Source organism: Oenanthe melanoleuca, chromosome 15 (genome assembly GCF_029582105.1).
Source record: "Oenanthe melanoleuca isolate GR-GAL-2019-014 chromosome 15, OMel1.0, whole genome shotgun sequence".
NCBI classification, from domain to species: domain Eukaryota; kingdom Metazoa; phylum Chordata; class Aves; order Passeriformes; family Muscicapidae; genus Oenanthe; species Oenanthe melanoleuca.
The window spans coordinates 880,542-905,668 of NC_079349.1; the positions used below are offsets into that span (position 1 = coordinate 880,542).

The window sequence follows — 25,127 nt, forward strand, 5'->3', positions numbered from 1 at the left end:
CACTGCCGTGCCCGGGTACCAGGCACGCTGCCAGGGCTGCCCATCCTCCGGCAATGCAGAGCAGCGCTCCGGGCACCGCGCCGGGGGCGGGCCCGCCGTGTGCCCAGCACAGCCGCGGCTCGGCGGAGCTCTCGCCATGGCGAGCGGGCCCTGCCGGCCCCAGCCAGCCCTGCTGGGCCAGCCAGCCCTGGGTGCAGGGCCGGGCTCGCCTCCGCCGCAGCCCCGCGGGGAGCGCAGCGCCGCATCCTCCCCCGGCACTTACCGGATCCTGGCGGCCGTGGTGGCGTTGCCGGTGCGTGCCCGCAGACACGCCAGCAGCAGCAGCCTCATCGCTCCGCTCTGCTCTGCTCTCACCTGCCCGGCTGCCGGAAACGGCGCTGCGGAGCGGGGATGGAGCCGGGATGGAGCGGGGACGGAGCGGGGACGGAGCGGAGCGGCCCCGAACCGAGCGGGGATGGAGCCGGGATGGAGCGGAGCGGCCCCGAACCGAGCGGGGATGGAGCGGGGACGGGCCAGCCTAACCGGCCGTGCCCGGGCAGAGGGCACTTGGCTACCGAGCCACGCGGTTTGGGTGCCTTCCCACACCTCTCGTTACTCAGGCACAGAGATGACGCGCTGAGATCGCGGCCAGGAAACATTAACTCGAAGGCCTCCGAGAAGAGCATCACAGCCTCTGCCTGCCGATATCACCGCGAGGTGCCCCGTGCTCAGGGCAGGAACACCGTTAGGACAAAATGTACAGGTGGGTAAGATGCCAGCCACCACCACAGCCAGAGGAACGTGCAATAAGATGCCAACCACCACCACAGCCAGAGGAACGTGCTAGTCCAAAGAACAAAGCAATGCGATGTCCAAAGACCGCATCATGAACGCCACATATTGAAGCAGAGCCAAAGGTGTGGAAGACCAGGGGAAAGGTCTGGCAAAAAAAAACCAAAAAAAAACACAGCAGCAGGTAAAATCCATAGACACAGCAAAACAGGAAAAAGAACAAACTTGAACTCTGGAGGAAGAAAAATGTATCCACAGCACCAAGCCAGTTTTCAGGATAAACGGGATGCACCCCAATTCCAGAAACACTGAACAGCGAGTGGGGCAGCGGGCAGGGAGAGGAGAGGCCCCTCTAGGGAGTCCTGGCAGATGAACAGGAAACAGGAGGCTGATGTAAATACCCACCTGAACTTGTTCCTACAGCTTGTGACAGTATTGAGAACAGCTGCAGGGCTTTGGTGGCTGACTGGACAGAAAAATCACTTTTTAGCTCGTAACCCAGTCTGATTGCCAGATATAATTCACCAGAGTCACACAGATCCCAAAGGCTGGAGAAGACAGGGAAAAGTGGTCATCAAAAACTGCAGTGCCTCATTATTGTAGCCTAAATTACTCTTCAAATTTCAGTGTCAGGTAGACAGAAAAAATACGCCACATGCAGAGGAACATTGAATTTAATCATTTTTGAAACAGTACTTCCTCCAGTAATTTGTGTGGATTTCTGAGGTTAACAGGTGTTCTGGAATTGAGGGTTTAGAAGTGATAAAAGCACACTGGAGTGGGTTCTGGCAAACTAAACATTTTGGTAGGCAGGCCCATGTTTTGCTTACAAATCTTAATGCTGCAGAGCTGTGCTAACTGCATCTCACTGAGTTATCACTTAGATTCAGCACAACATTATTTAGACCACTTCAGACTCCAGTGAGACAAAAAATTTTGGCTACAACCCAGAAGAGCAACAAATCTTGCAGAAATGCTAAAAAGAGATAAATGCTAATCTAAGGCTAGGTAGAACCACACCAGTTGTCACCATCCTAGAAAGTGTTTGTGGCACGAAATCCCACTCCTGTCAGGATGCAGAGGGTTTGTCAGGTGCATGGCCTGAAGCAGGGTGTGTGACTGGCTCAGAAAGCCACGTTTTGGGTTAACAAAAGCTGTCCATCACATTCAGTGTGAAGCACAAAGAAAACAAAAATGCAAACATTAAAGTAGGACAAAGCCTGCTCCCTGAGAAATGGGGGAACTCAACCAGTCCAATGAGAAATAAAGAGGAAATAAAGGAAACATTCAAGGAGATCACTATTTATGGGAACTCTGGCTTTATGCTATACAGGCCTTGACTGAAAAAAAATAATCTGGAAATGGCAGCATCGTGTCTTGAAAATATGGATATGCATTAATGTACTCCCTTACAGACAGAGTGCATTCACTGTGTTCAGAGAAGCATTAGAATGAAGTTTTAAACACCCTGTAGCTCAGAATTGTTTGGAGGTAAATTAAAACCTTCTTCCTGAGCTGCTATAGTGCCAGAGAGAATGTTTGGGTTCAAACAGTAACTTGTGAATTTCAATGAGTACCCACATCTCTGTACCTGAAGAGTTCAGTAACATTTTAATGTACATTTCTACTGCTCAGCACTGCTGGGTGTTTGTTCCAGTTGTGGGACAGGTCAACATGGAAATCTCACCTCACCAAGGTAAATGATGAAGGGCCTAAAACATGAAAACAAGAGACAATAATACAAAGTGTGCTTCAGTACTTTGAGTCTCCAGAAAATACTACTAAACTCCTCAGAAAGTGCAAGCACAGGTAATATGACAATTTTGTATTAAGCCAGGAAAAGATGAAATATAATTTTATTATAGAAGTGTTTATGTTACAGTAGTTCACAAAGAGATGTCTGTACAGTTGGTGGCTTTTTCCTCATTGTCCTTTGTCATGAAATTTGTTAAGTACTTCAGAGAGCAAATATATTTAGTGAGTCACTTTTATGGTATGTTATTTACAAAGGCCCATTATTAAATGAATATATTTACTTTTACAAGCATCACTTGCTCCACTACCATCACTGCTCCCAAATAAGTCACACCTAAATGTTTGGTATGTAAGCATATGATGTCAATCAATTTAACTCTTCCACTGGAAACACACAACCAGCAGTGCCTTACCCACCTTGTTCTGGCCAAAAATAAGACTTTAAGATCTGCTGCTGAAGAGAATTTCACATGTTCACAACCTTTACCTCAACAGGCACTGCAGCACATCTCAGGGTTCTGATCTTGCAGCCACTAATTGATGTTTTCCCACTGTAATCACATGCTTTGTCCCACTGAAGTCAGTGTTTATTCTCCATGTGTAGCTGGGTAATTCCTGCATGCCCTCACACCCAGCTCTGCTCCCACTGAGCGACCAGGCACACCCTGGGTGCTGAGCCAGCCCTGCTGCTTCCAAACACATACAAAAATATAAACCCAGCCTTTTACAGTGCACTTATCATGCTGGAAAGCCTTGTTGTGAGACAAACGATAGCATTAAATAACCCTGAAAAGCGCCAAAGATGATCTGGGGTCTGGAGCATCTCTCTTCTGAGAGAAGGTGGGAGCTGAGCCTGTTCAGCCTCCAGAAGCTGAGAAGGGATCTCATTAATGCACAGAAATATCCCACAGGCAGGAGCCAAGAACTCTGCCAGGCTCTTTCCAGTGGTGCCCGGCAACAGCATGAGGAACAATGCCCACAGACTAAAGCACAAGTTCCACCTCTCCGTGAAGAACTCATTTTGGTTAAGGATGGCAGAGCACGGGAACAGCGGCCCAGGGAGGGGCGGGGTCTGCAAACACCGCAAACCCACCTGCACGCACTGCTGTGCCCCTGCTCCAGGTGACCCTGCCTGGGCGATCTCCAGAGACCCCTTCCAACACAAACGGCTCGGAGATTCTGTGAAAAACCTGAGCGGGGCGAGAACACCGGCGGGGAGAGGCGCCGCACGGCCCGGGGTGCTCAGCTCTGACCGGGCACTGCCGGCCGCGCTGACGGGCCCTAAGGGGCATCCCCGCCGCCCTAATGGACACCCTGAGGGCGATCCCCGCCGCCCCGCCGCTCTGACGGACACGCTGAGGAACCTCCCCGCCGCTGTAATGGACACGCTAAGGGCCATCCCCGCCGCTCTGACGGACCCTGAGGGCATTCGCCGCCGCCCCGCCGCTCTGACGGACACGCTGAGGAACCTCCCCCCGCCGCCCGCCGGGGTTCCCTCACGCCCGGCCCCGCCCCGCGCCGCCGCTTCCGCCCCGCCGCGCCCCACCCAGCACGTGACGGCGGGGCGGGGGAGAGACAGCGCCTTCCACCAATGGCGCCGCGCCGCTGCCGGGGGCGGGGCCGGCAGCAGCGGAGTGACAGCGCCTTCCACCAATGGCGCCGCGCCGCTGCCGGGGGCGGGGCAGGAGCCAGCGGAGTGACAGCAGCCCCAGCCAATGGCACCGCGCCGCTGCCCGGGGGGCGGGCCCGGCACGGCGGGGGACGCGGGTCCCTCAGGGCGGGCCGGGAGCGCGGCGGGGCCGGGGGGACGCGGGGCCATGGACGAGGCCGAGCCGAGCGAGCGCAGCCCTTTGCTGAGCAGCGGCGAGCGCGGGCGCGCCGCCAGCAGCGCCTTCCAGGGCCGGCGGCTGGCCTGCGCCGCCGTGCTGCTGGCCGAGCTGCTGGAGCGAGTGGCCTTCTACGGCATCACCTCCAACCTGGTGCTGTTCCTCAACGGGCCGCCCTACGGCTGGGAGGGCGCCCAGGCCAGCCAGGCGCTGCTGCTCTTCATGGGCATCACCTACCTGGTGTCGCCCTTCGGGGGCTGGCTGGCCGACGCGCTGCTGGGCAAGTTCGGCACCATCCTGCTGAGCATGGCGCTGTACCTGCTGGGCATGCTGGCCTTCCCCGTCATCGCCGCGCCGCACACCCGCCAGGGCCTGTGCGGGGACATCCCGCTGTTCCCCGTGGAGAACTGCTCCTCGCCGGCGGCCAACGCCACCCTGGCGCCCTGCTCGCAGGCGGGGGCCACCCGCTACTGCGCCACCGCCACCTTCGTGGGACTGGTCCTCGTGGGGCTGGGCGTCGGTTCGGTCAAGGCCAACATCACCCCGTTCGGGGCAGACCAGGTCGAGTATGGTGTGGCTGCCAGGGGAGGCAGAGGGGCTTGCCTGGCTGGGGTGGGCACTGCCCGGCCGCCCGATCGCTCTGTGGGTGCTCAGCCGTGCAGGGAATCGCAGCGCCCAGCCCTGTGCGGGTTAAGTTGTGCCCTGTTTGATATAATCCTGGTGCCTGTGCGCTGTCAGATCCCTTATGGCCTTTGGTTTCCTGGTTGTCCTGCCCCAGCTGTGGTAGCTGGGCTGGCTAAGCCATCACCACCTTGAGGACTTGGCTTGAATACTCAATGGCCATTAAGTGGACTGTTAATTATCCTCCCTGGTGAGCTTGTCCCCAGTTAATCTGACTTCAGAGCTCATCAGATGAAGTATAGAATACACATTTTAGTTTGACAAGGATGGGCCTTCTAAGGCCTTTACCATCCTGTGATAAGAGAAGTCTACAGAACAAACAGTTTTTGTGTTTAGGTACTTGTGCACTGAGTGGTACTTTTGTGCAGGCTCATGCTGCATCACATGATGGGGGAAGCTGCTCTGGCTGTGGTAAACATCACCTGGGCTGTTCTCATAAGGACATGTCCTGTCAAATGACCTTATCCAGACCCACTACAGTGCTTTCATTCATTGGTCATCCCTGCAGAACCCAGTGGCTTCACAGAAAACATCTGAGAGCAACTTGGAGTTCAGTAGCAACTGGAACACTCTGTTACATGTACTTATTTGCAGTCCTGTGCTAAGGCATAAGGTGTGCTGGCTGTGGTTGTTGAAATGTAATTTTTCTAACCAAACTGGAAGTCCAGTTGCATGTCTGTTTAATGGCTCACTGAGTTCTGCTTAGAGCAGGTATCAGAAATGCCATGAATTCTTTCTAGGAGGGAGGATCCACCACAGAACGATTGCCAGCCATACCTCTGTTTCTGTTGTGCAGTTTGCAGTTGTCATTCTTTGGCATTTTGTGTGTTCTGAATTCTGGAGTCCTGGCTGAAAGGCAGTGTATAAATGTAAAACATTATTATAGCCCAGGACTGTGTGTCCCCAGTGCATTAGTTATGCTCAAGCCAGCCTGAGCCCATCAAGTGAAATAGCTTTAATATGACTTTATCTTGTAAGGTGTTTTTCAAAACTGACTGCTTATCCCCAGAACACTTTATGGAAGTTAAATATGGCAGATAAATAATGGCAGGAACAGAGCAGAAGAAGAGCCATTGCCAATGGAAGTGTAGCTGTTGTAGCTGGATTTTGTAAAGGCTTTTCCCCCAGGATTTCAAGGAAAGCACTTTTTGGCTGGGTTTGCAGATAATTCACAGTGATTTATGTAGGGTGAAGCAAAAGAAATACTCCTTTCTGGGCCATAATAATCAGTGGAGCTCTGCTGAGGACTGAATTTCCCCCCTTCTCTCTTTTTCTGGCTTATCATGTTAAATATATTACAGCATGCCACTTACCTTGGAGTGCAGTTTGGGGCTCTCTTGGGTGCCTTCTCCCTGCAAAGGAATGTAGAAAACTGCTGGGGAGATGTGGATATATCCATATAGCTGTATATCTCTATCTATCTCTATCATCTCTCTGTATATCTGAGAATAAACATCCTTGGGAGGCCAGAGCACATTGCAGACATGTTTTGGCTGGAGGTGTGCTGATAAGATTTGTCCTCCTTCCTCAAAGTACCAAAGGAAAGGATGAATTGTACATCGTGTCCTTTTGTTGGCACAATCACCTTTCAGAATGTAAATTACATTTTCATTGCAGAGCTCTTAAAAATGACCGTGTGAATTTTTCAGCTTTAATGTGTGTATAGAATTTGGGTGGAGAGCTCTTGTATAACAAGAGGTTTCTTTACTTAGCAGAATAACTGCGGAAAATTGGAAACTGAACTGCAGTACTTACTTTTCTCTGAAGTTGAAAGATGGTTAGTTATTTAGTTAGTTTCTAACTAACTCTGTTACATGTTTGCCTTTAGAAGTGCTTAAAAGTAGGGTTAGTATCGAGTAACTTCTTAGCAAAAAAAGTTCCTTTTTTTTTTTTTTTTTTTTTTTTTTTTTTGCTGGTCAAAAAAAGACCAGCTTTTCTCAACTGTGTTTATAAATGCTTTTCTAGAAGTTGCACACTGATCCATCCTGCTGTGAGTGTGAGCTGATGGTTCTCAGAATAGCATTTCTCACCACGTGGTCCCAGAACCTGGCACTTTCCAGTTCCCCTTTCGAGTGTTCTGCTGTCACTTCCTGTCCCATGGAGCACTCTGTGACTTTCTGCAGTTAGGAAACAATAGGGCTGCTGGTCATTATTGTGAAAGCTGCTTCAGCACTGAAACCAGAATAGTAGCAGATCCTAATCTAGTATCAGCCATAATCATTCTAATTATAGCTGGGTCTCTTTGAGGGTTACAGCCACGAGGGAGGCCAGGTTTCACCCCTCTGAGCCTTCCCTCTGAACTGCCTTCATAGTCAGTAAATCTATCAGCCACAACTGCCAGACATCCTCTAAAATTGTTGGTTTACAGTTGCCATTGGAAATTGCTGCTGTAAAGATGGCTTCAGAGTGATTTCCAGCCTTTATTTATTTCTAGAGCATAGATTTTCCATCCTCTGGACAAGGATGGGGAGCCACAGATAAACATTTGAAGGTCCCTGACTGCAACTTATTTTATTATTGCTGCTGTGGAACTTCTTATGAGCCTGTGGACCTCCAAGGCTCTGCAGAGAACAAGTTTGAAACAAGCTGAGGCATTCACAAGGCCAGTAATAACAGATAGGAGAGGAAGCAGACTTTAAAGGACTGAATTTTAGTATAAAACTTGGAAATTATGTAGCAGCTGAGTAATACTGTGCTACAGAGCTCTCTGTGATGATCTCAGAGTAAGTTGTCTGCAGGGAGGGATTAGAGGGTCAGATTCTGTGAGTTTGACTGCCCAGAACTCCTGGCATTGTACCTCCCTGGGCAGCCTAAGGACAGGACAAGGCTCTCAGTTCCATCCTTGCTGTGCTGTGTGCTTTTCTCAGAGCTGACTGGGAGAGTTCGGGGTGTTTGTTACATTTGTCACTTGTGACTGTCACTTGATTGCAGGAACAAATGAAAGCTGCTACTGCCAGGAACTTCTGAATGATCTTGTTCCTTCCATGGGGGGTTTTGACAAGACATTTCATTGTTCTTTGTCTTTGAGAAGATATTCCAGGTAGCTCAGTGGGACTTTTATTCAGTTATTAATGTTTGCCAGTTAAATGGCATTTCAGATGTGGCTGTGATGTGGTTTTTAGTGTAAATATATACTTTGATAAAGAAGGAGAAACTGGATTCTGTGCACTGTAAGTCTGTGGTGTGCCTGTCCTTTGAGCACTGCCTTCCTTTTGTCACTCTGTTCCAGAAAGGACACTGGGGATGGTGAAGGAAGTTTCTGAGAAAGGCCATAGATGTGATCAGTAGTTTCCAGGTGAGGAGTCACAAATCAGACTAAATTTCCTACTTTGGAAAAGGCAGCAGAAAGAAAGATGTGCCAGTGTTTTGTGGAGCAGGAATGGGCTGGAGCTCATTTTACCTGAGCAGGTAAAGGGTACAGGGCAGGTCAGAGCAGCTGCCCAGGTGTGATTACCTGTGGAGCCCTGTGCCACTTCAGGGCTTTAGGGACTGACAGGGAGGAGAGGGAGAGGGAGAAGAGAGGTGCACTGATGAAGCAGAGAGAAGGCAGCCTTGGTTCAGGAGGTTTCTCAGGAGCTAATGGTTGCAGGTTGGGATAATGCTGGACAGAAGACTCATGCTGTGCTTCCCTGTTCTTACCTGCATCAAAGTTTGCTTTCTTCTCCCAGCTTTCCTTTGTAGAGATGTCAGCAAGGTCATGTGCAAGAGGGAGGATGAGAAGTCATCTTCCTTGCAGAAATAAGAGAACTGAGACTTTGTGATGAAGAAATGGAAACTTCATCAGACAGATTGCTAACACTTTACCCAAGTTGGAGCTCTGTGTTCATGTAATTGTTTGCTAATATCCTGCTGCTCATTGGGCTTTGGAAGGAATTCCTGGATTGATACACTGCTGCAGTTGATGAAGGTTAGGAATTGAGTACCAAGTTCTGAAAGGTCAGAATGACAAGTCCTCAGTTTGTGTTCTGATGAGAGGCATTAAGACTGTGTTAAAATTTAAATTTGTTGTTTAATTAGAGGCTTAGGAAATGGAATAGTGTTAACTGTTACATACATACAGTTAGAAGAAGCAATTGTGGAAATAGGTGAATTTTTAGGTAGCTTAATTTTTTGTTACTAAAAAATAGTTACTTAAACTCCTGAGGACCATGGGATGTAAATCTGGGGGAGCTTTTTGTAGAGAAATGACCCAGTGGGAGCCAGTGCAGTAGAAACAATGATGGCCTCTCTGGGGAAGCTGTGTCTCTCAGCAGTGTGGCTTTTTTATCCCTGTGCTGAGCTTCTAGAAGGTTACACACAATGGTGCAGCTCACTGAGGTGTCATTTCATCAGGTACCATGTGAAACCCAGAACACTTAAATCATTTCAGTGTGACTCTAAATGAAACCTGAACTCTTCAGTGTGTTGAACTTGTTTGAATTTAATTCAAAGATTCTAATTCTGTTTAGCCTCATTTTCTTCAGAAACTGAAGGGCTTGCTTTTAATCTTTTCCAGGTCAAAGACCGGGGTCCAGAAGCCACAAGAAGATTTTTTAATTGGTTTTATTGGAGCATTAATTTGGGAGCTATCCTCTCCCTGGGAGGCATTGCATACATCCAGCAGAACGTGAGCTTTGTGATTGGATACAGCATCCCAGCAGTCTGCATTGGGATTTCATTCATGGTTTTCTTGTGTGGGCAGAGCTTCTTCATCACCAAACCTCCTGATGGCAGTGCCTTCACAGACATGTTCAGAATTCTCACATACTCCTGTTGCTCCAAGAAGAGCCACGGGGAACATTCAGCAAACAGGTTTGTGATGTTTCTGTGTGGCCTCCATTCTGAGGCAGCCTAGGGCTGGAACTCCCACCAGACACTGCAGCAGAAGGAGCAGGTCTGCTCTGAGAACTGGGAAATTGGAGCCCTGCAGATGCTTTCTGGGAGTTGAGGGGTGGAAAAGAGGCACCCTGAGATCACTGGGTCTGTGCAGCCAGATCATGGTGTCAGCTGAGCTCTGTGTGCTGCCAGCTCCAGTTCTGGGAGTGTCATGTAACCTGGCTGTGCTGCCCCCAGCATTAGGTCTCTGTTGGATGCCTTCTCATTTGAAAAGCACTCTCATCTGCATTTAAAGCTCTAAGTAGCTTGATGGGGAGCCAGAATTCTTCCACTCCTAGCAGCTGCCCATGGAATACTGGTGGTTGAATGGAATCACTGGTAAGAGATGTCAGGTGTCCCCTCTGCAGTGGGGTTCATGTGTTCAGATTGCCAAGCAGTTCAATGATTGAACAAGCAATATCACAAAATACAGGTCACCCTGAGTTCTGCCAGTTCCTTGGGGCTGGGGTGTGTGGGGAGGATGAGAAAGAAGGAAACTTCATAGCAGGACTTTCCTCTCATGTTTCCACCTGCTGGGGACCCATTCTGTGTTGCTGTAGCTCACATGAATTACTTACTTTGGAAATACACTTTTATAAGGCAGACAAGATTGCCAGTTGTGTTCAACTAAAGATTTGCAATCCTTTTCCCAAGTGAAGGCCAGGGAGTGCTGCACCCACCTCGCAGGCAAAGCCTCTTCGAGATGGCCAAGCTGTCCCGGGGGGGCCCCTTCAGAGAAGATAAAGTGGAAGATGTCAAAGCTCTTGTCAAGATTATCCCTGTCTTTCTGGCTTTAATACCTTACTGGACAGTGTATTTTCAAGTGAGTTGTTCCAAGTGCTGATGGTTATATTTGACATAATTTCTCATTTAACATTTTTTGGGGTGTTCTCTCATAAATAGGAAACTTACCTTGAAGTTGAGAGATGAGAAATGACTGCTAAGGAATAGTCTCAAATCATATTTTGACCTAATAATAGAAAAAGAAATAATTACAATTGTAGTTAAGACTCAGCAATACAAATTCACATATCTTAAATACTGTGATGTGTTTCACCTTGCAGTTGTTTCACATAAGTTAGGGTAACTGGTCTAGACCTCATTTTGATTTTCAAGTTCTGTCTTATGGAGATGATTCAGGATATCAGACACATTTTGGGGAAAAAAACACAATGCAGAAATTGTTTTCAAAGACACACAAATGATTCTTTGTGTTTTTAGTAAAAATAACTATAAGGTTAAAAAACCTTGTAATATTCTGGCCATAATTCTTTTCAGTTTGCTGTGTTAGCATTTTGACTCTGGTATAATCTTTCTTAATTGTTACAAAATGAAAACTACTTGGACAAGGAATGCTGAGAGCAAGATAATCTCAACTCCTGTTTCCTGATGCTAGATGCAGACAACATATGTACTACAAAGTCTCCATCTGAAAATTCCTGAGATCTCCAATGACACCAACTCCATCCACACGGTAAGCAGAGCAGAGCAGGTGCAAAGAGCCTTTCTTCAGCTGAGATGCAGAGTGGGTCAGCAGTGTGCAAACACTCCAGGAAGTTCAGGTAGTGCTCAACTACCTGATTGTGTGTGATTATTGGGGATCAGTGGCCTCAGCACATCCCAGATGCACATCCCAGATCTACATCCCAGATCTGTCATCCCAACAAGTACTGGAGTTCACAGCAGCCTGGTCACTGCTCTGGTGGGTTCAGGTAACTCTCACTGCTTTCATCAGGAGTTTCTGCAGTGGCCAAAGCCTGACCTTTGAGGAGAGCTGATCAATCTACATTCCAGGACAGAACTCAGGAGGAGTGAATACCCTTCCTTAAGTGATACATCAGCATTTGGAATTGGAGACACATTTGTTTAACTTTAGACTGCCTGATCAATAATCACTTTACCTTTAGCATATTGAAAGGAGCTGTTCAATCAGGGCTGGCATCATGTGATTCCAGACATGGTACAGAGAAGTGAAACCACAGCATTTACAGGATACATGTGTTACACCCCCTCTCTATTCATTTGGCAAGTGTAACTTGATTTGAATTGAATTTTGCATTTACATTAGTGCATTTCTGCTGTATATCTGTTTCTGCTGCTCTGTGGCATATTTCTCATAGTTCTAAGCTTAACAGAAGATATACAGAGCTTGGCTATTAAATACTTTCCATGACTCAATTAGGTAAAAGGTTTAATTCTGTCAGATGAGAAACTGAGCCTGCAGATGTATGAGCAGGCAGATTCAATGAAAACCTGAAGAGCTGAATATTTTCTTCAGCTTTCAAACACTCTTATTTTACTTTCTCAATGTCTGTCAGTGCACTGTTGTTTATTTTGCATCAAAGCATTCAATCAAAACCTTTTTTTTGTAAAATAATAGTAAAACTCAGCTCTTAAGTATGAAATTGCCAACTGGAGTCCTCTCCCCTTGCAGTTCCCAGCAGCCTGGCTGACCATGTTTGATGCAGTGCTTATCCTGATCCTAATCCCCTTGAAGGACAAGCTGGTGGACCCCATTCTGAAGAGGAATGGCTTGCTGCCCTCCTCACTGAAGAGGATTGCAGTTGGAATGTTCTTTGTGATGTGCTCTGCCTTTGCTGCAGGTAAGAAAACAACTTGGAGATCTCCTGACATGGTGAATTGTTCAGCTCACTGCAGCAGCATTTAAAAAAAACTGTGTGAATATTTAATTCAGCCTTATTTTCTGTGAGAGAGTTGGAATGTGCTTTCCTGGATGCATTTCCCTCAATAAAGGGGATTGTATCAAAAAATTTACTAAACTGTTTTGAACACTTGCAATAAAATTGGACCACTTTTCCTGCCTGATGTAGACTTTACATATACCCTTTAAAAATGTTTCTTCATACATTCTGACTTCCAAGTAGAAAAATGCTGAAATTTTACCTCAAATCCTTTCCCCTGACCTGAAATAATAAAGTTAGCTTATGGCTGAACAAGAGTTTCCTCCCACTTTGGGTTTTCTCTCCCCTATCTTCCTGTTCCCTAATGTTTGGGAATTAGTGTGGTGTAAAATAGCTCAGCTGTAGCATGAAAGGGAACAGATGCCAGCTCTGCTGGCCCCATAAATCAGCTGCTTTTGAGATGATTTCAAGTTGTTAAGTGCTGCTGATGTGGAACTGAACATCTCTGAGCAGTGCTCCACAGAATCTATAGCCCTCACCAGCATCACTGGAATGAACATATTGATAAAGCATTATAGCATTAAATAAATTCATTGCAGCACTTGGGATCCCCTGTATTTTAGGGACAGGGACACTTTATATGGTTATTAAGTGTTCTTTCAATGAGAGAGGTAATTATTGGGCCAAGGTCACTTTGTGGGTGAGGAAAGTTCTCAAAGCAAAGTCACTTAAAGTTAAGATAGAAGTGTTTCTCCTATTCCATGTTTCCTAGGACAGTGCTGCTGCAGAAGAGGATGATGTAAAACCCTTAAATGTCACCTCTTGAAATAGAACCTGTGGGCTCCCACAGAAGGGAATTCAAACCCAGCAATGTCTGTCTTTATTCATAGTGGGGAAGGGACATCAAGCTGTGCTAGCTGACTTGGGGAATGGGCTCACACAGCAAAATTCCTTCAAGTTTCAGCTGCTTTTTGCAATTCACCTACAAATGTAACACATGATTTTGTTGGTTTGATCCACCCCAACTGTTCCCCATTAGAAACTGAAAAGGTGAATTCTTTGGGTGATTATTTGCAATCTGTTTGGAAGGTTTAACCTTTTGGAGTAACTTAACATCTGTTCATCACAACAGGAGTTTAAGAGCTTCAGTTGAGACAAATTTGGGGTTTAGGAAACTTTATTTCTAGCAAGGTGTTGGTTTATACATTTCATTCAGTTTTTATTTTTTCTTAAGTGGTATTTATGGCTGCCATATTTTAACATTCTTAAAATACACTGCAACTTCCAACCATTGCTGCATTTGAGAGGGACACTGAATGAATTCCTAAACATCTGAAAATGTCAAGAATTGCAGTCATGGCAGTATCTTAATCATTTGTTTGTGCCATATTTCCATTTTGACTTGCTTATCAAACAGCCATTAGTTGTGGACACTACTCAGGCTGCCTATCAGATTGGTTAGATTATTTAAAATATTTTATAAACTGTGTTAAAATACAACTGATTAGATTTAATGAACATCTGCTGTGCTTCATGCATCTTCTGGTGAATTCTGAGCAGCAATGTTCAAGGTTATTCAACTGGAAAATCTACTTCATTTATAGAGTTTAAACCATTATAGCAAAAAGTTCAGATTATTTTATTTAAGAGTGTAAAATTAAACATGAAACTTGTCTATCAAAGTCTTAAGGGAAGAATCAATAGATTCCAGATTTGAAGTACTTTGAAGATGAATTTATGGCAAAAGTTGATATATTGCAGTTGTGCTCCTAGGTGGCTCAATGCTTATTTTGTAAGAGCAGAAACACATTAAGATCACTTCATGTTTTGAGGTACAACAATTCTGTGTTGAGTGGAAATAAATGAAATTATGTCTGAGCTCTTAGATGACTCTACTGCTTTGTTTACACTTTAATTAACCTCCACTTTAAAAAGCTTGGCAGCTATATTAAAAGGAAAACATCAAGAAATTCAGTTTTATTTTAATTACAGCAGCTCTCCATAGTCCAGAGGGCACTGAGGTAACTAAAGAAAGATACTTAAAAACAAGGTGGGTCACCTACAAGAAGTGAGGTATATAGAGAAGATGTGGTGGCTGGCCTGACATGAAGTAATAAATTCAGAACAGTCTTTACCTCCAGCCCAGTGTCAGTAAGAAATTGGGCACAGAGGTGCTGGTCTGGCTGGTCCCCTCAGGGTTTCATGTCCCAGATTTGGGAAGCCATGGGAGAACAGGGACTGTGTTTGTGTGTTTGGGAAGTGCTGTCAGTGCTGGGTGTCCTTGGCACCCCTGGGAGGCTGCAGGACAGGGCCTGGCCAGAGGAAGCAGATGTGCATGGGCTGGCAGCCACGGAGCAGCACAGCTCAGCCCTGGGGATATTTGGGGATATTTGGTGGCCCAGGAGCAGTCAGCTCCTGCCTCAGGGAGCAGGAGAGCCCCCAGCTGACAGCCCTGAATGGGGGGCTGGGAGTGCAACCCACTCTGGAGGAACAGTGGCAGTGGCTCAGCCCTGCTCCTCTGAATGGGGATGAATAAATTCACCTGATTTCCAAGGATTAGAGATGAGAGTTCTTTTCTAGAGGACTCTTCTGGGTGAAGCAGGGAGTGTTATTAACTGATAGCTGTTCTGTGTATTTTATGTAACTGTGAGTCAATCATTTAATCTGGGCAACTTCACCAAAACCCCACAGCATTATTTGATATTCACTTTCTACTCTAAACTGTTGTGCTGAGCAAGCTAAAAATGCTTATATTTTACATTATCATGTCTCTTTTTCATTCCATATGAAGTACTTTCTATGCAATGTATTGCTTGTAAATCAAGCTCTAATGAGCTCTTGGATCTCTTCAGATGAAAAGTGTCATATAAATGTCATAATCATATTCATAGAAGGTTTTCATAGCTCTGCAGGACTGGGGTAGCCATTTCCATAAGCAAAAGGGTTTCTAATTTATGAATACTGTGGTGGCAGTTGAAATGGTTCAACAGTGCAAAGTAGTAGTTTGTGAAAATGAGATTGTCTTTAAAAAAAGCCCAGCACAGTGTCCATGAGAGCTGTGAGCTGATCCATCCAGAAATGGGCTGAGTGTTTGTGTAATTATTGCCACTGAATGAGAATATAATCACTAATTCTATGGCAGAACAACTGTGTGCCTTGAAATAACAACAGCAAAAGTAGTCTGAAATGCTTTATGCCAGGAAATAAATGCACATTCCTATTGTATCATTCCTAATTGTAATGCAGGGCTGAATCCTAATTTAATTCTTAATGTGGAGAAACAATGTTTGCATCTTGGGTCAATCTTTTTTCCCTCCCCTTTCACATAGGAATTCTGGAAAGCAACAGACTGAAAATTGTAAAGGTTAAAACAATTAACCAGACAATTGGGAATGTTACATACCATGCTGCAGATTTGCCAATCTGGTGGCAGATTCCTCAATATGTGCTGATTGGATTCAGTGAAATATTTGCAAGTATAGCAGGTAAGAGCCTTTGTGTGCTTAAATCTGCTTTTGTATCTGTCATAAACGATGGAATCTCAGAAAATAAACACTTCTCAAACCATGAAAAGTAAGCTCTGATGCTCCCAAATACATTTTTATACAATATTGCTCAATTTGAGTGGCAGAGCTCACCACTGCCTTGCACATTTGAAGCCTGGCTATGCAAGACTGTGCTTTCAGAACTGAATTTCAAGCAGAGTAACACCTAAAATATTTGTGTGGCATCCAGGTAGTGCAAGCCCTAATAGAAAACAATATACTCTTTCAATATTGTATTTTAATATCAGTTTTGTGTCCTCTGAATCTTTCTCTGTGTTGGAAATACAGTTTGTGCTTTTTATTTTATTTGGTCTTATAAAGTGAGCTCCCAGTTTAGAAAGTCAGTAAATGGAAACACCTTTCTGAGGTGAAAGAGAAGAAATAAACCAAATTTAGAAAGACTAGTTTAAATTCATGTTACTTGAGTTTTTTCATCTATGAAATAAGAGAAGTTTTTGTGCATATTAATAATGAAGTGGCTGTTTTTATATAACTTTATCTACTTTAGATCAGTTTTTCTGTAGCTGTTCCAGTACTCCAACATGACACTAAGCAAACTGAAGCAGTGCTCAAATTTTCTGTGTTTGAACAAATGCAAGAGACCTGGAATTCCCTGAGACTGGCCTGTGTCAGGACAGCTGAGTGCTCACACTGCCAGGAAGGAGGGTGAAGAGAGCTGTGAAATGGGGTTTCTGTCAGTGCAGGGCTCAGTCTGTGTCCCTGGGGCTTTCCCAGCTCTCATTTCCCAGGCTGCCCAGGGGATCTCCAGCACAGCTGGCACTGTTTGGAGCAGGGCTTGGTGAGCTCTGCCAGCCTGCTGAGTGTGAGCTGCCCTGGCACTGCCTCAGAGCTGGGGGCTGCTGATGCAATCCATCACTGACTGGATGGAAAATCAGTTCATTTCTGCCTGACTGGGGTTACTTACTCAAGTGTTGAAACACTGAAGTGTGGGATCCTGCACTAAGCCTGCAGCACCCCCAGCTCCTGTCCCTGCATTCCTGGTGACACCAGCTCAGTTTCATTTCCCCCTGGGAGGTTCCCTTCATTCCTGGGCACTCAGAGCTGATGGGATTCTGTGATTCTGGAGCTCTGGCAGTGGCCCCAGCTGTCCCATGGCCCATTTGTTCCCCTCTCAGTGGAGCAGAGAGCTTCTGCTCCATCAGGTTTCTGGTTACTCCTGTTCTGCTGTCATCACACTTGTTAGGAAATAAAATAAGGTGCTTGGGTTGCTTGGCAAGGAGAATACAAATGGGGTTTGTTGTTTTTTCCTAACTACTCATTTGCTCTCCATTTCATTATGTGTGTATGTACCTGTCACAAGTGGTAACACACAAAAATCTGAAGGTAAAATTTTAATTACTTATTAAAACTAAGGCTGTTTTTAGCATTTTTATCCAAAGAGTAAAATTAATAACTTGTAGTCAGTTTAGTGATTGTACCACTTAAATCCTACCTCAGATAAACAGATGACTTATCAGAAATACAAGTGTTCATGGAAAATTAAACCAATTTCTTCCCTATTACACAATCTTGTTTCCCTGTCAGGTGCTATTAATAGTTTGTAGGTGTTAGCAAGGAAAAAACAGCAAACCTGTCTGCAGGCTGTGGAAAGGCCTTGAAGCTTTCTCTGTTTGCTGAACTCCAAGCTGAGAGGACTTCAGTGGAGTTCTTTGGGAGAAGTCTGCAAGGCTTACACAATTCTTGTGTGAATATTCTGCTGTTCTGCACTGCTGGCTCTGTACCAACAGCACCATAACTTCAAAAACTCTTGGTCAGTGTTTGAAAAAGATCTAGCAAAAATTCTATGCAGAGCTTAATTGCTTTGTGTAGTGCATTTTCATTTAATTTTTTTTATAAAGGCTCTTTCCTGCCTTCTGACTGTTATCTGAACATAATTCTTAATATTTTTAAGAAGGCCCTTCAAGATTCAGAGTGTACTTTACCAATTCAGTATTAAACTTGATAAAGGCATCTACTGTGCTATGAAATTCAGGCTTAAAATAAGCAAAGTGTTAATGCTTACAAAACCATAATGATGTGGAAATGTTTGTTGTGAGCAAAAAGGGACTAAATAGCACAAGAATGAAACATAACCTCTGTTTTTCTGTTTACTGTAAAACTAAGCATATTTTTATTAAGCCACATTAGTTACACTTGAGGTACCTTTAAAAAGATGATACACATTGCATTAATCTTTTGTATTATTCTGTCAATCCTGCTAAAGCAGCCTTGTTTAACTGGGAATTGTAATCTCACATGCCAGCAGTGGTGAGGGGCTTTGATTTCAGAAGTGCTTGTTTGCAGGAGCATGAAATAATCATCAATGGCTGCCAGCAGCCACAGGAGCTCTGAAGGCACAGAGAAGATTTTACATTCTTTATGCCAGATTCAATCTTACTCAGATTTAGAAATGTACCTTATTTTGTTGCAAAAAGTGCAGGGTTACACTCATTTTGGTTTTTTGTTCTGAGCCTTAAGGTCTTATTCCAGCTGCAGCAGGCAGATCCAGTGTACCTGTAAAATGAACAAGAAAAGAAACAATCCAGATCCCCTCACCTGTTGTACCTGAGCTTAACTTGTACCAACATCCACAAGCCTGGTGCCCAAGGTGTGCCTGAGGCTCAGGAGCCCCTGGCAGCTCTGGCAACTTAACAAGAAGTCCCAAAGCAGCTGCTTATTTCTTATTAAAGTGTGCCTAGACAGATAAATACTCCTTGGAAAATCTGACTTGTGATACTGGTGCAGAGCCTAGGCAACAAAGGCACTTTTAATTCTCAGAATAAATAGCATTCTTCCCCCCTGCCCTCCCATTTGCAGCTGCCTGTGTGCAGTCCCTGGTTACAGTTTGAATTTAGGGAAGCCCCACAGCTGGGCTGGCTGAGGCTGTTTCAGTTCCCTGCTGGCCTCTCAGCAGCTCCATGTGGAGCAGAGGAAGGAGCAGCAGGGAGTTGGTACCAGGGATTGTCAGGTGGCTGCTGGTGGATCAGGGAGAGCACCCAGCTCTGATTCCTTCCCAAGAACAAAGTTCCAGGCTGGCTGTCTGGCTCCCAGTGTTAATCCTTTTCCTGAAGAGAAATGCCACTGGATTTTTACTAAACCTGCCTGGAGCAGTCAGGCAGCAGTGGTGGTGTAAATAAAGCAAGCCTTTATTATGGCAGACATGAGAGTTATGCAATTGCAGGTCTGTAATGCTCTCCTTGCCAAGAAAAATGTGAGATGAGGTAGCATTAATTCTCAGTATGAGCAGGCTGTTTGGAAACAAGCATTTCACCTGTCAGAAAAAGCTCTGCAAGGAATGTATTTGATTGTCTCTTGTGAATAATCCCATTTGATTTTTGACAGGAGTATTATTCTAAAAAGGAGAGTTAATCATGGGCATTAATCTTGGCATGGCACAGCCTAACCCAGTGTGTGCTCTTGGTGCACAAATTCAGGAGCACAGATCTGCAGAGGGATGGTCACTGGTGCCTTTCTCTTGGGTTTATGGCTTGAAATTTGAGTAAAGACAGCTGAAAGTTCAAGCCCCATATCTACAAATGTTTAAAAGAATTGCTTGCTAGCAAGCAATGAACTTAGAGAATTCTAGATCAAAAGTAAATTAAATTAAAACAATTACTGCCTTTCCAGTTCCAGTTAATTTCTCTGCACTTTCAGAAATAGAGACACTGAGGCTGAGAGAAATAAATGTTCACGGCCAATGCAAGAGTGACTTTTTTTTGTCCTGCATGTACTGCCCACCAGGGACAAGGGGAGCAAGGGAGATGGGAAACATGGAATTGCCAGGTTCTGGTTAGTTTAATACATTTCTTTAAGGATAATTTTAGACAGAAGAATGAATATGTTGGTTCAGAAGATTTCTTGATTTTACACATGGAATGTAAATTAGATCTGTGTCTCAGACATTGTCCATTTAATGGTTGGTACATTGATGACCTTGAGGAGGATTCATAAAGCAATTAAAGCACCTGGGAGCTGCTGGGGCTTCACCACACACCTGAAACTTCTAGAACACTTCTAGAACCATCTGCTCTTACATATTCCAACAGCATTTTTCATCTTTTAATACAGGTCTAGAATTTGCATATTCAGCTGCTCCCAAATCTATGCAGAGTGCCATTATGGGGCTGTTCTTTTTCTTTTCTGGGATTGGCTCCTTTGTTGGCTCTGGACTGTTGGCACTGGTGTCTATTAAAGAAATTGGCTGGATGAGTAATCACACAGACTTTGGTAAGTGTCATTTTCAGGTTCATGGTCTGGAAAGTGGAAGTTTCACTTAAGCATCAAGGGCATGGCATTGTTGAGTTTGAACACAGTTATTGTTTTCAAATATTAATTTGTCTGCTGCTCTGTTAAAGTTTCATTTTGCATCTTAAGTACAAAATAATGTGACTGCAAAAAAATTTACTGCCCTGATGAAAGCACAAGAAACCTCTGTAACAGCTCAGCTGTTACTGCATTTCATCACTGGAAATTACAAATATTTTCATTTCAGTAAAAAATATTTAAATTATGTGCAGCAGCATATATTTTCAGTATATATATATATATATATATAGTATATATAGTATTTCAGTAGATATATATTTCATATATATTCAGTATAAAGTACTGAAATTGCTTTCTGTGGTTATGGGGAGTAAAATGTAAAATTGCACTCTGTCCAAGTGATTATTCAGCTTCCCCATTTCAGTGACTTCAATGCTTAGCATGAGTTAATTCTGCATTTCCATCTGCTGGCTATTTATACTGCTAAAGTTCAACAAGTCACCTGCTTTGAGTTGCCAATGGAGGTTAAAAATAATTATTGGCACCAGTAGGTGGCACCTGGGGAATTTCAGAAAATCCTCCCCTTCTCAAGGGCTAATTAGTTCAACCAGGAGGAGTGTGAACATTCTTAAATGTCTGGAGCTGCTGGGTGTGCATGGCTTAAAGTGCAGCCTCAACTTCACATTTGGGCTAAGAGAATTTGCCATTTCTGCTGGATTTGCATCTACCAAAAAGCAATGTCTGATCCCTGCCTATGCCAAAGTTATCTGTGGCTCTAAGTTGTTCTTTAAAAGCTGCAGAAGAGAACAATTCTGTTCTCTTCATGACATCACTGGGGGTGACTGGCTGCCTCCAAAATCTTCTAACCAGTTCCCTCCCTGCCAGTGAATTGACTTGTTTCTCCCACCCAAACTAAGATTTCATGGGTTTAATATCCCATCTCATAAAGGATAATTACTGCTCTTCAAACACATCTGCTCTTGAAACACAGATTCACATGTATATTGTATTTTAAATGTCAAGTTTCATTTTACTGCTTTTTATTATAAGTTCATTTAATTGAATCTTAAGTTTCAGTAATTAAAGTAATTTAATCTGAACGTTTCTAGGCCTGCTGCAGGAACAGCTGTTGGGGTCCATGTACACATCACTGGTTTAGTCTGTGCAAGCCATTTGATAACCATAATGTCCAGTTGGCTGGGCTGGGCTGGAAGTGAGCCACAGGATATTGTTCTTGGAAGTACAGCAGGGTGTTCCCTAACAGGGGAGGGATGTTTTAGCAAGGAGCTTTCTTCATTGAACATTGTTTAATGGCCAAAGCACTGATGTGTGGCAGCTTTGAGGGAGCATCAGTGAACTGAAGCACAAAGAAGTCACCTGTGGTTTTGTGAACTCTAAACTTCATCCCCAAAACCTGAGAAACAATTGCAGTAATGGCTTTTTTTATATCTGTGGAGCTGCCAACTTCTTCCTTTACAGCATTCATTTTGGGGTTTTTTAAATTTTCTTTTGACTTGGTCTAAGGCATTGGTGAACAAAAGAAAACATTCCTTATCCTGTGCCCATCCTCCTCAGCAATGCCAGCCTTTGCTCTGGAGAATTAAACATGAACTGTGCTGTGGGATGGAAACGTGCTTTGGTTTGGTTCTGCAGAAAAGTCTTCACCATTTAAACGTGACAAGACTCACGTTTTTATTTGTGTCATCTATATTAATGTCTTTTCTTCCTCCCCAATTCTTTCTAGGTAATATTAATGGCTGCCAATTGAACTATTACTTCTTCCTGCTGGCTGCCATCCAGGGAGCCACCCTGCTGCTGTTCCTGATCGTTTCTGTGAAGTACGAGCACCACAGGTCCCGGGCGGGGGAGGTGGCGGCCAACGGGAGGCTGTGAGCCCCGAGGGCTGGGCAGGCTGAGCTGCGTGCCTGTCCGGGCTGGGAGTGCCTGTCCGGGGCCGGGAGCGCCTGTCCGGGGCTGGGAGCGCCTGCCCGGGGCCGGGAGCGCCTGTCCGGGGCTGGGAGCGCCTGTCCGGGGCCGGGAGCGCCTGTCCGGGGCTGGGTGTGCCTGTCCGGGGCTGGGTGTGCCTGCCCGGGGCTGGGAGCGCCTGTCCGGGGCTGGGTGTGCCTGTCCGGGGCTGGGTGTGCCTGCCCGGGGCTGGGAGCGCCTGTCCGGGCTGGGAGCGCCTGTCCGGGACCGGGAGCGCCTGTCCGGGCTGGGAGCGCCTGTCCGGGGCTGGGTGTGCCTGTCCGGGCTGGGAGCGCCTGCCGGGGTCGGGAGCGCCTGTCCGGGGCTGGGAGCGCCTGTCCGGGGCCGGGAGCGCCTGTCCGGGGCCGGGAGCGCCTGTCCGGGGCCGGGAGCGCCTGTCCGGGCTGGGTGTGCCTGTCCGGGCTGGGTGTGCCTGTCCGGGCTGGGAGCGCCTGTCCGGGCTGGGTGTGCCTGCCCGGGGCTGGGTGTGCCTGTCCGGGGCTGGGTGTGCCTGTCCGGGGCTGGGTGTGCCTGCCCGGGGCTGGGAGCGCCTGTCCGGGCTGGGAGCGCCTGCCCGGGGCTGGGAGCGCCTGCCCGGGGCTGGGTGTGCCTGTCCGGGGCCGGGAGCGCCTGCCCGGGGCCGGGAGCGCCTGCCCGGGGCTGGGAGCGCCTGTCCGGGGCTGGGTGTGCCTGTCCGGGGCCGGGAGCGCCTGCCCGGGGCTGGGAGCGCCTGTCCGGGGCCGGGATTGCCTGCCCGGGGCCGGGAGTGCCTGCCCGGGGCTGGGTGTGCCTGCCCGGGGCCGGGAGCGCCTGTCCGGGGCTGGGAGTCACTGCCCGGGGCCGGGAGCGCCTGTCCGGGGCTGGGAGTGCCTGTCCGGGGCCGGGAGCGCCTGCCCGGGGCCGGGAGCGCCTGTCCGGGGCCGGGAGCGCCTGTCCGGGGCTGGGAGTCACTGCCCGGGGCTGGGTGTGCCTGTCCGGGGCCGGGAGCGCCTGCCCGGGGCCGGGAGCGCCTGCCCGGGGCCGGGAGCGCCTGCCCGGGGCTGGGAGCGCCTGTCCGGGGCCGGGATTGCCTGCCCGGGGCCGGGAGCGCCTGTCCGGGGCTGGGAGTCACTGCCCGGGGCTGGGAGTCACTGCCCGGGGCTGGGAGCGCCTGTCCGGGGCTGGGAGCGCCTGCCCGGGGCTGGGAGCGCCTGTCCGGGGCCGGGAGCGCCTTACGGCAGGGCTGGCCTCGCCCAGGTCCTGGCAGGGGACAGCAGCCCGCAGCAGCTGGGTGCTCTGTGCTCGGGGACGTGGGCACTGAGCTCCTGCAGTGGGGCTGAGGGGTGCCAGCACTGCCCTGACCCAGCTGAGCCCTGGAGCCACACCAACCCTCCCAGGACACAGCACAGGCACCATCTGACAGCACCTCAGGCACTGCACGGGGGAGGAACAGGCACAAACTCAATTACAAAGCAGCCAGATCAAAAAGGAATGTAATTTTATAACTGACCTCTTACTGACAGTGTGTCAAGGATGGAAGTCCAGACTTGCAGTCAGGACTGACTCCTAAATCCCAGTGTTTTATCAGACAGCTGCAGCAGATTTTGGTGCACAGTTTGAAATTTAGCTGCAGCAGTGTTTTTATTTTTGAGCTGCATTAGGTGTCTTAGGACAACAGCCACCTTTGGACAGACCCTGTTCAGTCTGGCACTGTTACTCCCCTGAGGACTTGCAAACATTTGCAGGGAGAATTCTGAGCAGATCAATGCACAGTGAGCATTCAGCAGCCTTTAGCCAGGTCCTTCAGTCTTGTCTTATTTTAGTTAACGTGCTCCAGGGTTTGGATCTTTCAGCAACACATTCCTCCAGCAGAGCAAATGGCTTTATGTTCAGCATTTTAATGATTCTAACAGCTGCACTTCAGAGTGTGTGCACACTGGTATGGAAGGTGCAAGGAGTTATGCAGAAAGAGAATAAAACCTTTTTATTAATGTGTTGGATTTTTATAGTTTCCTTTGTCTGCAGTTCTGTTGTTTAAAATGTCCTTATTTTGTACAAGGACATCTTTTTAATGAGTTTACAAAACAAAATGAACCTCCATGCTGTGACTTTTGACCCTTTGTTTCTAGGTGAATAAAATTATACTACAACTATTTTGTTCCTTAGCCTTTATTTCCTGAAGACTCAGTGGAATGGTGCTGGATTTCTGAATGTCCACAGGTACCCCATTAATTGTGTCAGGCACTGCAGCAGTGTCCTCTCCTTGCCCAGATAAATCAGTGAAAATGCTTCAGCATTCCTTAGCATGACTTAAAACTGCAATGACTAAAGAATAATGTCTCCATGAGGAAAAACTAATTTCCTTTTCTAACTTTTAGAAGCTCCATATGCTGTGTTTGTGGAATATCCCATTTATAACCAGCTAAAAAAACCAGATTAGGAGAGTGGAAGCTGCATAAGGGGCAGAGCAGGGACCAGATAATTTTTCCCTGAAAAAAAAAAAGAACCCTGTGGTTTTTCACATCTGCATCGATTCCCATTTCAACTCCATTAGATGCACTGTTCACCCCAAGTTCCTAAATTTTATCAACAGCATCCATGAATTTCCCATCTGATAGGGGACAGTTACAGCTGAGTTTAAGGACAGGAGAATAATCTGCAGCTTTTGATGGAAATGGGGTGTCTGACAGTGGGAGCTGTGCAGGCTCACTTCAGTGACAACATTATTTATTATTATTATTATTATTATTATTATTATTATTATTATTATTATTATTATTATTAAATATAGCACAGTCAGTGCCTGCTGGGCCAGGCTGCTCTGGGTTTGGGCAGAATCCCAC

General features: G+C 46.6%; 2 protein-coding genes across 7 annotated transcripts in view; one reads left to right on the forward strand and one right to left on the reverse strand.

Moving 5' to 3' along the window:
• Window positions 1–2,973, reverse strand: part of GLT1D1 (glycosyltransferase 1 domain containing 1) — a 45,694-nt gene extending 42,721 nt beyond the window's left edge. For 3 of the 4 annotated variants that reach the window (XM_056504473.1, XM_056504474.1, XM_056504475.1), the window contains exon 1: window positions 263–725. In XM_056504473.1, coding sequence (XP_056360448.1) covers window positions 263–330 — 68 coding nt within the window. In that variant the 5' untranslated portion in view covers window positions 331–725. Of the gene's footprint in view, window positions 1–262 lie in introns of all 4 variants that reach the window. The other variant, XM_056504472.1, reaches the window with a different exon arrangement.
• A 1,324-nt stretch (window positions 2,974–4,297) lies between these two features.
• On the forward strand, window positions 4,298–24,434 carry SLC15A4 (solute carrier family 15 member 4). Of its 3 annotated transcripts, none has more exons than XM_056504513.1 (9): window positions 4,298–4,913; window positions 9,529–9,824; window positions 10,542–10,710; window positions 11,284–11,361; window positions 12,322–12,490; window positions 15,859–16,014; window positions 20,143–20,301; window positions 22,085–22,261; window positions 22,755–24,434. In XM_056504513.1, the coding sequence occupies exons 1-8, from the start codon at window positions 4,344–4,346 to the stop codon at window positions 22,231–22,233; spliced, it is 1,746 nt and encodes a 581-aa protein (XP_056360488.1). In that variant the 5' UTR covers window positions 4,298–4,343; the 3' UTR covers window positions 22,234–22,261; window positions 22,755–24,434. The 3 variants fall into 3 exon arrangements, with proteins under 3 accessions (XP_056360488.1, XP_056360489.1, XP_056360490.1); XM_056504514.1 differs by having other exon boundaries at window positions 4,322–4,913; window positions 22,085–22,280; window positions 23,073–24,434; XM_056504515.1 differs by having other exon boundaries at window positions 4,322–4,913; window positions 22,085–22,280; window positions 23,253–24,434.
• The last annotated feature ends 693 nt before the right edge of the window (window positions 24,435–25,127 follow it).

Bases quoted from the DNA above. Each gene is read 5' to 3' on its own strand.
- SLC15A4 (XM_056504513.1), top strand. From the start codon at position 4,344: ATGGACGAGGCCGAGCCGAGCGAGCGCAGCCCTTTGCTGAGCAGCGGC. The intron at 4,914-9,528 runs GTCGAGTATGGT...AATCTTTTCCAG, and splicing joins CCCCGTTCGGGGCAGACCAG to GTCAAAGACCGGGGTCCAGA. The intron at 11,362-12,321 runs GTAAGCAGAGCA...CTCCCCTTGCAG, and splicing joins ACACCAACTCCATCCACACG to TTCCCAGCAGCCTGGCTGAC.